General features: G+C 43.4%; 1 protein-coding gene across 4 annotated transcripts in view; it reads right to left on the bottom strand.

The window, feature by feature from the left end:
• Positions 1 to 90: 90 nt before the first annotated feature.
• The window catches only part of mbd1b (methyl-CpG binding domain protein 1b), a 30,518-nt gene continuing 19,165 nt past the window's right edge, over positions 91 to 11,443 (bottom strand). For 3 of the 4 annotated variants that reach the window (XM_041887779.2, XM_041887782.2, XM_041887780.2), the window contains 9 exons: positions 8,438 to 8,491; positions 8,185 to 8,205; positions 7,949 to 8,044; positions 7,539 to 7,703; positions 7,133 to 7,345; positions 2,614 to 2,691; positions 2,391 to 2,477; positions 2,014 to 2,190; positions 91 to 1,769 (listed from right to left, as the gene is read on the bottom strand). In XM_041887779.2, the coding sequence (XP_041743713.1) occupies positions 1,293 to 1,769; positions 2,014 to 2,190; positions 2,391 to 2,477; positions 2,614 to 2,691; positions 7,133 to 7,345; positions 7,539 to 7,703; positions 7,949 to 8,044; positions 8,185 to 8,205; positions 8,438 to 8,491 (1,368 nt within the window). In that variant the 3' untranslated portion in view covers positions 91 to 1,292. The remainder of the gene's footprint in view (positions 1,770 to 2,013; positions 2,191 to 2,390; positions 2,478 to 2,613; positions 2,692 to 7,132; positions 7,346 to 7,538; positions 7,704 to 7,948; positions 8,045 to 8,184; positions 8,206 to 8,437; positions 8,492 to 11,443) is intronic. The other variant, XM_041887781.2, reaches the window with a different exon arrangement.

Raw genomic sequence — 11,443 nt, 5'->3', positions numbered from 1 at the left:
ACAATATAAATTATTTTTATGAATCACAGCCATTTGTTTGGCTAAAATACTTCCCATATTTACATCATAAACCACCACTTACTTTTTTTTTTAAAAATAGGCTTTATTAAAATCAGCAGAATTTGCTCATTTTACAAATGCATATTTCTCCATTATAACAAACCTTATAAAGAAACCATATGGAATAACTGTCTAAAGTAGAAAAAAATCAATACACTGACCAGAACATAGACTGTAAAAAGAAGGACCAGAGCCATAGGAATAGAATTCACACACGTCAAACAAGGGGCAATAAGACTCAGGAATGGATTTTTTCAAATCATGATAGAATAATTGCAGTGTTTACTTTTTTTTAATGCATATTTTACTTTCATGTAAAATAAATGTTTTAGAAAACAGCTGTACAGAGAACTAAGTACTACTGCTTCAATTTTAGCACATCTGTATTTTTCAGATGTGTCTATCTGAAGAGACCACATCTTGAACAGAGAGACCTCACTGTAGAGACCTAACAGAATCTCTATGAGCACTGACTATGTAACTCAAATCAAACAAGCCATTCGGCTGTGGTTCTCTTCAGATGATGACTGACAGTGCAATGGGAAGATGACACATAAGGATTATCACGCACTGTCTCACCCTCCAGAAGAGGTTCTGGAAGCCCTGCTCTCAAAACAACATTGGGTTAAATCAGCCAACGGTTGACAGAATGTGATAATCCCATCCATTTAGGTCTTCATGTGGGACATTGGTTTCACATATTGATTAATATGTAAATCAATGATCTAATCGAACAATGTTCATGTGCTTATGGTCAATAACTTGTTTGAAGGTTGCTTACGTTACCAAGATAATAAGTGGTTTATCTACATGAGGAAATGTGGACGCACTGTGACCTTCCACATTGAGCACTAAACAGGAGAAAAATAAACAGGCCACACGGTTCACATTGGGTGTCAGAGAGCAGCTGAAAACTATAATATCTGTATTCTGTACTAGTGCCCCAATCAACCTGAAAAGCTATTGCAAAAAAGCAGGCTTTAAACCCTCATGATTTGTACATTTATTTGTAAGATAGACTTACGAAATGGGCAATAAAAACATCCCGTTTCTAAATTTCTTAACAAATATTGTTACAAAGTCCAGTGGTATGTGTGTAAACCAGTCCTGGTTGTCCATCCCCAGCAAAGACATGAGATGTTCTGTGAGGGCAGAGCTGTGATGCTTTGTACTGTGGCCACTTGTTTGTTTTCTCATGCTAAGTGCTGGTTACCCTGCGGCACCAAATGTTCTTAATAGCTACAGGATAAGGCCTTACACTTAGGACAGTGCTCTGTTTCTTTAAGTACCAGAAAGTCACAGGTCGATGCCCGCTCAATGATGATTGGAGTCTGGCTGAATGGCTGCTCCTTGGCCGGGACCCCCTGGCACACGTTGTACTTCTCCAGATCCAGGAGCAGGTTCACCACCTGGGGCACAGAAGTCAGGCCAGATGGGTGAGCTTCATACAGCGGGTGGGTGAGGAGCAGCTGCTGGCCCTGTACACAGATCTGATAGCAGAAACCCAGGTCAATCTGCACAGTTGTGTCCACCATGTGGGAGAGCTTGGAGCACTGCAGTAGCTGTAGCATCGGGCCCTCCACCATTATGGCAAACCAGAGTGTGGGGAGTGCAGAGCTGCGCAGGGACTCCAGTAGCTTCAGCAGCTCATGGTCCTGGTCAATCCCACTTGTTCCTGCACTGTCAGCCAAACTGAAGATCTGAGTGATCTACAGAAAACATAATAGGGGTAACAAAATACAGTCGGAATCAATTCCACGCCACTCTAACTCCAATTAGAGACTTACGTGCACATGTATTTCCTATAGAATATCTTAACATTTAAAATCCAACCATAATAATTATAATCCTGAACTTCCTGTAGTCTGAAACGAAAACGTCATTATTAGCCTTAAATATTGGTTACAATGTTGTAAAGTGTACCTATGCACCAAAGCGGGAGTGGGCACTTACCATAGGTGTGATCTCCTCTACTTCAGGCTCTCCAGACAGCGTTTCTACATCCTTCTCCACACTTAGCCTTCCTCCGTTCATTCCACTCTGTCCGTCCGGGGCTGCCAAGGACATATTCTCACCTGGGGGTCCACCATATTGCACCGGGGGATCTGCCGGTTTGAACAGTGTGCAATACTGGGCAACAACAAAGAGAAATACACCATTACACCATACTCCGGTCTAAATGTTAAAAGTGAAACACTGAAGAGCACACTAGCCATTGGTCAAACAATTACTAGAGCTTACCTCTCCTGGAGTGTGATTTTACTATACTGTAGTGTAAAACATTGCATGCCTAAGAGAATTTCAATAAGTTAAAGAGAAGGGTGACTCACTGCTGGAGAACTTAAATGGTTGAGGATATGCGGGACACGCTCCATAAGCGCATTCTTTTTGACAATTTCCATTGTCTCTTTATGCACCTGTAAAATATGAGAAATCTGTTGAAATGATTGTGCATTGGAATGTTAAGTGCATTTTTAAATCAATATCAATGCCAAAACGTGAATGCCACAAAAGTACACCTAAACAAAAGCTAAAATCCAATTTGATACTAACCTGGACTGTCGGTAGCTGGTTTCTGAAGTTCTCATCCTGGGGAATGCTACTGCTGGGAAGCATAGGACGCCAATGTGCCTACAACAATAACAGACATAAGATAGTGAGAAGAAAGCAGGAGCACATTAATTTAAAACCTTTGTTATAATTCAGATTAATGTACATACAGTGGGGGGAAAAAGTATTTAGTAAGCCACCAATTGTGCAAGTTCTCCCACTTAAAAAGATGAGAGGCCTGTAATTTTCATCATAGGTACACGTCAACTATGACAGACAAAATGAGAATTTTTTTTCCAGAAAATCACATTGTAGGATTTTTAATGAATTTATTTGAAAATTATGGTGGAAAATAAGTATTTGGTCAATAAAAGTTTCTCAATACTTTGTTATATACCCTTTGTTGGCAATGACACAGGTCAAACGTTTTCTGTAAGTCTTCACAAGGTTTTCACACACTGTTGCTGGTATTTTGGCCCATTCCTCCATGCAGATCTCCTCTAGAGCAGTGATGTTTTGGGGCTGTCGCTGGGCAACACGGACTTTCAACTCCCTCCAAAGATTTTCTATGGGGTTGAGATCTGGAGACTGGCTAGGCCACTCCAGGACCTTGAAATGCTTCTTACGAAGCCACTCCTTCGTTGCCCGGGCGGTGTGTTTGGGTTCATTGTCATGCTGAAAGACCCAGCCACGTTTCATCTTCAATGCCCTTGCTGATGGAAGGAGGTTTTCACTCAAAATCTCACGATACATGGCCCCATTCATTCTTTCCTTTATACGGATCAGTCGTCCTGGTTCCTTTGCAGAAAAACAGCCCCAAAGCATGATGTTTCCACCCCCATTCTTCACAGTAGGTATGGTGTTCTTTGGATGCAACTCAGCATTATTTGTCCTCCAAACACGACGAGTTGAGGTTATACCAAAAAGTTATATTTTGGTTTCATCTGACCATATGACATTCTCCCAATCCTCTTCTGGATCATCCAAATGCACTCTAGCAAACTTCAGACGGGCCTGGACATGTACTGGCTTAAGCAGGGGGACACGTCTGGCACTGCAGGATTTGAGTCCCTGGCGGCGTAGTGTGTTACTGATGGTAGGCTTTGTTACTTTGGTCCCAGCTCTCTGCAGGTCATTCACTAGGTACCCCGTGTGGTTCTGGGATTTTTGCTCACCGTTCTTGTGATCATTTTGACCCCACGGGGTGAGATCTTGCGTGGAGCCCCAGATCGAGGGAGATTATCAGTGGTCTTGTATGTCTTCCATTTCCTAATATTTGCTCCCACAGTTGATTTCTTCAAACCAAGCTGCTTACCTATTGCAGATTCAGTCTTCCCAGCCTGGTGCAGGTCTACAATTTTGTTTCTGGTGTCCTTTGACAGGTCTTTGGTCTTGGCCATAGTGGAGTTTGGAGTGTGACTGTTTGAGGTTGTGGATAGGTGTCTTTTATACTGAAACAGGTGCCATTAATACAGGTAACGAGTGGAGGACAGAGGAGCCTCTTAAAGAAGAAGTTACACATCTGTGAGAGCCAGAAATCTTGCTTGTTTGTAGGTGACCAAATACTTATTTTCCACCATAATTTGCAAATAAATTAATTAAAAATCCTACAATGTGATTTTCAGGATTTTTTTTTCTCAATTTGTCTGTCATAGTGGTGTATACAGTGAGGGAAAAAAGTATTTGATCCCCTGCTGATTTTGTACGTTTGCCCACTGACAAAGAAATGATCAGTCTATAATTTTAATGGTAGGTTTATTTGAACAGTGAGAGACAGAATAACAACAAAAAAATCCAGAAAAACGCATGTCAAAAATGTTATAAATTGATTTGCATTTTAATGAGGGAAATAAGTATTTGACCCCTCTGCAAAACATGACTTAGTACTTGGTGGCAAAACCCTTGTTGGCAATCACAGAGGTCAGACGTTTCTTGTAGTTGGCCACCAGGTTTGCACACATCTCAGGAGGGATTTTGTCCCACTCCTCTTTGCAGATCTTCTCCAAGTCATTAAGGTTTCGAGCCTGACGTTTAGCAACTCAAACCTTCAGCTCCCTCCACAGATTTTCTATGGGATTAAGGTCTGGAGACTGGCTAGGCCACTCCAGGACCTTAATGTGCTTCTTCTTGAGCCACTCCTTTGCTGCCTTGGCCGTGAGTTTTGGGTCATTGTCATGCTGGAATACCCATCCACAACCCATTTTCAATGCCCTGGCTGAGGGAAGGAGGTTCTCACCCAAGATTTGACGGTACATGGCCCCGTCCATCGTCCCTTTGATGCGGTGAAGTTGTCCTGTCCCCTTAGCAGAAAAACACCCCCAAAGCATAATGTTTCCACCTCGATGTTTCACGGTGGGGATGTTGTTCCTGGGGTCATAGGCAGCATTCCTCCTCCTCCAAACATGTCGAGTTGAGTTGATGCCAAAGAGCTCCATTTTGGTCTCATCTGACCACAACACTTGCACCCAGTTCTCCTCTGAATCATTCAGATGTTCATTGGCAAACTTCAGACGGGCATATATATGTGCTTTCTTGAGCAGGGGGACCTTGCGGGCGCTGCAGAATTTCAGTCCTTCACGGCGTAGTGTGTTACCAATTGTTTTCTTGGTGACTATGGTCCCAGCTGCATTGAGATCATTGACAAGATCCTCCCGTGTAGTTCTGGGCTGATTCCTCACCGTTCTCATGATCATTTCAACTCCACGAGGTGAGATCTTGCATGGAGCCCCAGGCCGAGGGAGATTGACAGTTATTTTGTGTTTCTTCCATTTGCGAATAATCGCACCAACTGTTGTCACCTTCTCACCAAGCTGCTTGGCGATGGTCTTGTAGCCCATTCCAGCCTTGTGTAGGTCTACAATGTTGTCCCTGACATCCTTGGAGAGCTATTTGGTCTTGGCCATGGTGGAGAGTTTGGAATCTGATTGATTGATTGCTTCTGTGGACAGGTGTCTTTTATACAGGTAACAAACTGAGATTAGGTGCACTCCCTTTAAGAGTGTGCTCCTAATCTCAGCTCGTTACCTGTATAAAAAGACACCTGGGAGCCAGAAATCTTTCTGATTGAGAGGGGGTCAAATACGTATTTCCCTCATTAAAATGCAAATCAATTTATAACATTTTTGACATGGGTTTTTCTGGATCTTTTTGTTGTTATTCTGTCTCTCACTGTTCAAATAAACCTACCATTCAAATTATAGACTGATCATGTCTTTGTCAGTGGGCAAACGTACAAAATCAGCAGGGGATCAAATACGTTTTTCCCCCTCACTGTATGTGGACACCCCTTCAAATTATTAGATTTGGCTATTTCAGCCACACCTGTTGCTGACGTGTATAAAATCGAGCACACAGCCATGCAATCTCCATAGACAAACATTGGCAGTAGAATGGCCTTACTGAAGAGCTTATTGACTTTCAAAGTGGCACCGTCATTGGATGCCACCTTTCCAACAAGTCAGTTCGTAAAATGTCACACAAGCTCAAAGAACGGGACAACTGAGTGCTGAAGCATGTATAGCATAAATATCGTCTGTCCTTGGTTGCAACACTCACTACAGAGTTCCAAACTACCTCTGGAAGCAACGTCAGCACAATAACTGTTAATCGGGAGCTTAACCAATGGGTTTTCCATGGCCGCGCAGTTGCACACAAGCCTAAGATCACGATGCGCAATGCCAAGCGTCGGCTGGAGTGGTGTAAAGCTCGCCGCCACTGGACTCTGGAGCAGTGCAAACGCGTTCTCTGGAGTGATGAATAACTCTTCACCATCTGGCAGTCCGACGGACAAATCTGGGTTTGGCAGAAGTCAGGAGAACGCTACCTGCCCCAATGCCTGGTGCCAACTTTAAAGTTTGGTGGAGGAAGAATAATGGTCTGTGGTTGTTTTTCATGGTTCGGGCTAGGCCCCTTAGTTCCAGTGAAGGGAAATCTTAACGCTACAGCATACAATTATATTCTTGACAATTCTGTGCTTCCAACTTTGTGGCAACAGTTTGGGGAAGGCCCTTTCCTGTTTCAGCATGACAATGCCCCTGTGCACAAAGCGAGGTCCATACAGAAATGGTTTGTCGAGATTGGTGTGGAAGAACTTGACTGGCCTGCAAAGGGCCCTGACCTCAACCCCATCAAACACCTTTGGGAAGAATTGGAACGCCTACTGCGAGCAAGGCCTAATCGCCCAACATCAGTGCCTGACCTCACTAATGCTCTTGTGGCTGAATGGAAGCATGTCCCCGCAGCAATGTTCCAGCATCTAGTGGAAAGCCTTCCCGGAAGAGTGGAGTCTGTTATAGCAGCAACGGGGGGACCAACTCCATATTAATGCCCATGATTTTGGAATGAGATGTTCGACAAGCAAGTGTCCACATACATACACTACATGACCAAAAGTATCAGTATTTGCATGGAATTCTGTACTCAAGACAATCACAATAATGTGACGTTGAGATGGGACAACAATAATACATATATTTTAACACAGCCTTTCCCTATTTTGTTATCTCCACATTGCAGAACTCACTGTTTCCATGGAGTGATCATCTTCTTCTTCTTCCTGCAGAGGCTCGTCTATATCGTCAGTGAACTCCAGGTCCACTTCCTGCTGCTGTGTTTTACTTTTCTTTGGGGTAGTCTTGCGACTGTATGTAAAGTGAGGTCTAGGCCTGCCAAGCTGCACCCACCCCTCTTCGGACCCAAAATCAGTCTGACCCAACTGAAAGGGCAACAAGTGTCTCTGTCAAACACATACATACACATAAGAGCACCATTGAAAACATTGTTAGGAGTCCATTCATGGCATAACAATGAGTATGGCCATAGCTTAATTACAAGGACTAATTCAAACAGTATTTGCAAAAAATCTTGTCACCCTCAAATGCTCATATAATTGACAATCATCTCAACATAGGTGAGCAATCAACCCTTACCATGGCCTGTCTCTGGCACTGCCGCAGACGGCACTTCTGTCTCTTCTTATTGCTGCCTCCAAACTTTGGTTTGTCTACGCAGAAATCACAAGTGCCACAGTCCATCCTACTATTACAAGCTTCACACTTCCCACAGGAACGTCGCTTACGTTTCCTCATCCAAGCCTGAAAAGACAGAATAATGAGAAAATATGGAAATTAGGAAGAAAAAAATATTATTTGAACTAATACCATTAACTGTAAAATACAACAAGTACATGTCACTGTCTAGATATTCAGTTGACAGAGAGCAGCTCGTTGGCCCAAACTGTGCATGGTTTTTATATTGGGGGGGGGGGGGTGTAATTGGCCAGCAGAAGGAACTCATAGATAGAAGTGGGTTAGGACTTATTTCTTGAAGCAGAGCTCACCTCATAGTCAGCATCATCACCATCAAACTCTTCATCATCATCATCTATATCGACATTCACAGAGAAGTCTTCGGGATCACTGTATTGAGAGGAGTTCTGTGGGAATAATGAAAAAGATCTGTTCTGCCCTCTCCTTGGGTCTTTATTCAATTATATTAATTGTTTCCATTGCATATTGAATTAACATTAAGGTAAGGATTGGAGGAGTATTATTAGAGATGGCTGGGTATTGTTACCTGCAATTCTCCGCTGTCAATCTGAAAAACAAAAGATTTACATTCAGTTATGGGAGCTTTTCATGGAGACGTGAAGAGAATATTACAAATGAACTGCCTATGTTCACATGTGGGAAATGCTGCTCTTAATTGAGTAAGCGGAATAGATATAGACTCAATAGCCTTCAGCATTTTTCATATACATGCATTCAGATGTTATTTACTTTGAAGAAGAAATTAGGATACCCTTGGTAATAGGGTTCTAGTCAATTACCTTGAAATTCGTCATGGGATGGGGATCCAACTTTTGGGGACCATCGGGTTTGTGCTGAAATACAAAACCAATAAACAATCAATCAAAACAGGATACAACTTTTATTTCTTCATTCTCTGTCCCTCTTTTCTTCTGTCAGTCTTTAACTTAGATTCAGCTGTTCCCTTGTTCATACAGGACACCATTCCTTTGTTTCATGGGCTATTAAAACACGGCAGGCATAGACACGGCAGACAGGCCGGCATCCTGACCAGACTGAGACGAAGAGAAAAAAAACTGGCACTCCCCTCTGTTCTATTGGCAAATGTCCAGTCACTCGAGAATAAGATGGAAGAGTTTAGTTTGAGAGTCTCCTATCAGAGATGCAACTGGATCCTGCACTTCCTGATAGGCCGGCCCCAGGTGGTGAGGGTAGGCAACAAAATCTCCACCACGCTGACCTTCAACCCGGACCCCTCAGGGGTGTGCACTTAGTCCCCTCCTGTACTCCCTTTTCATCCATAACTGTGTGGCCACACATGACTCCAACACCATCATGAAGTTTGCTGACGACACGACTGTGGTAGACCTGATCACCGACAGCAATGAGACAGCCAACAGGGAGGAGGTCAGAGACTTAGCAGTGTGGTGCCAGGACAACCACCATCTCCGTCTCAACGTCAGTAAGACCAAAGAGCTGATCGTGGACTACAGGAGAATGAGGGGAGAGCACGCCACCATCCACATTGACAGGGCTGTAGTGGAGCGGGTCGAGAGCTTAAAGTTTATTGGTGTCCACATCACTAAGGACTTAACATGGTCCACACACCCCTGCACGGTCGTGAACAGGGCACAACAGCGCCTCTTCCCCCTCAGGAGGCTGAAAAGATTTGGCATGGGCCCTCAGATCCTCAAAAAGTTATACAGCTGCACCCGAGAGCATCTTGACTGGCTGCATCACCGCTTGGTATGGCAAACGCACAGCCCTCAACCACAAAGCACAACAGAGGGTGGTCCGGACATCCCAGTACATCAAGGGGGCCGAGTTCCCTGCCATCGAGGACCTGTATATCAGGCGGTGTCAGAGGAAGGAACGAAAAATTGGCAAAGACTCCAGCCACCCAAGCCATAGACTGTCCTCTCTGCTACCGTCCGGCAAACAGTACCGGAGAATCGTCTCTCGGACCAACAGGCTCCAAGACAGCAGTCTAATGGCTTGGGGGTAGAAGCTAAATAGCCATAAGATTGCTAAATAGTTCATTAAATTGTTACCCGGACTACCTGCATTGATCTTATCTTGCACTGACTATGCACACTCACAGGAATATATATATATATATATATATATATATATATATATATATATATATATATATATATATATATAGTGGAGAAAAAAAGTATTTAGTCAGCCACCAATTGTGCAAGTTCTCACACTTAAAAAGATGAGGCCTGTAATTTTCATCATAGGTACACGTCAACTATGACAGACAAATTGAGAATTTTTTTTCCCAGAAAATCACATTGCAGGATTTTATATGAATTTATTTGCTAATTATGGTGGAAAATAAGTATTTGGTCACCTACAAACAAGCAAGATTTCTGGCTCTCACAGACCTGTAACTTCTTCTTTAAGAGGCTCCTCTGTCCTCCACTCGTTACCTGTATTAATGGCACCTGTTTGAACTTGTTATCAGTATAAAAGACACCTGTCCACAACCTCAAACAGTCACACTCCAAACTCCACTATGGCCAAGACCAAAGACCTGTCAAAGGACACCAGAAACAAAATTGTAGACCTGCACCAGGCTGGGAAGACTGAATCTGCAATAGGTAAACAGCTTGGTTTGAAGAAATCAACTGTGGGAGCAATTATTAGGAAATGGAAGACATACATACACTGATAATCTCCCTCGATCTGGGGCTCCACGCAAGATCTCACCCCGCCCGTGGGGTCAAAATGATCACAAGAACGGTGAGCAAAAATCCCAGAACCACACGGGGGGACCTAGTGAATGACCTGCAGAGAGCTGGGACCAAAGTAACAAAGCCTACCATCAGTAACACACTACGCCGCCAGGGACTCAAATCCTGCAGTGCCAGACGTGTCCCCCTGCTTAAGCCAGTACATGTCCAGGCCCGTCTGAAGTTTGCTAGAGTGCATTTGGATGATCCAGATGAGGATTGGGAGAATGTCATATGGTCAGATGAAACCAAAATAGAACTTTTTGGTAAAAACTCAACTCGTCGTGTTTGGAGGACAAAGAATGCTGAGTTGCATCCAAAGAACACCATACCTACTGTGAAGCATGGGGGGTGGAAACATCATGCTTTGGGGCTGTTTTTTCTGCAAAGGGACCAGGACGACTGATCCGTGTAAAGGAAAGAATGAATGGGGCCATGTATCGTGAGATTTTGAGTGAAAACCTCCTTCCATCAGCAAGGGCATTGAAGATGAAACGTGGCTGGGTCTTTCAGCATGACAATGATCCCAAACACACCGCCCGGGCAACGAAGGAGTGGCTTCGTAAGAAGCATTTCAAGGTCCTGGAGTGGCCTAGCCAGTCTCCAGATCTCAACCCCATAGAAAATCTTTGGAGGGTGTTGAAAGTCTGTGTTGCCCAGCAACAGCCCCAAAACATCACTGCTCTAGAGGAGATCTGCATGGAGGAATGGGCCAAAATACCAGCAACAGTGTGTGAAAACCTTGTGAAGACTTACAGAAAACGTTTGACCTGTGTCATTGCCAACAAAGGGTATATAACAAAGTATTGAGAAACTTTTGTTATTGACCAAATACTTATTTTTCCACCATAATTTGCAAATAAATTCATTAAAAATCCTACAATGTGATTTTCTGGAAAGAATTCTCATTTTGTCTGCCATAGTTGACGTGTACCTATTATGAAAATTACAGGCCTCTCATCTTTTTAAGTGGGAGAACTTGCACAATTGGTGGATGACTAAATACTTTTTTTCCCCCACTGTATGTATGTATGTATGTATGTATGTATGTATGTATGTATG

Source organism: Coregonus clupeaformis, chromosome 10 (genome assembly GCF_020615455.1).
Source record: "Coregonus clupeaformis isolate EN_2021a chromosome 10, ASM2061545v1, whole genome shotgun sequence".
NCBI classification, from domain to species: Eukaryota; Metazoa; Chordata; class Actinopteri; order Salmoniformes; family Salmonidae; genus Coregonus; species Coregonus clupeaformis.
This window is presented reverse-complemented; position numbering and strand designations above follow the sequence as displayed.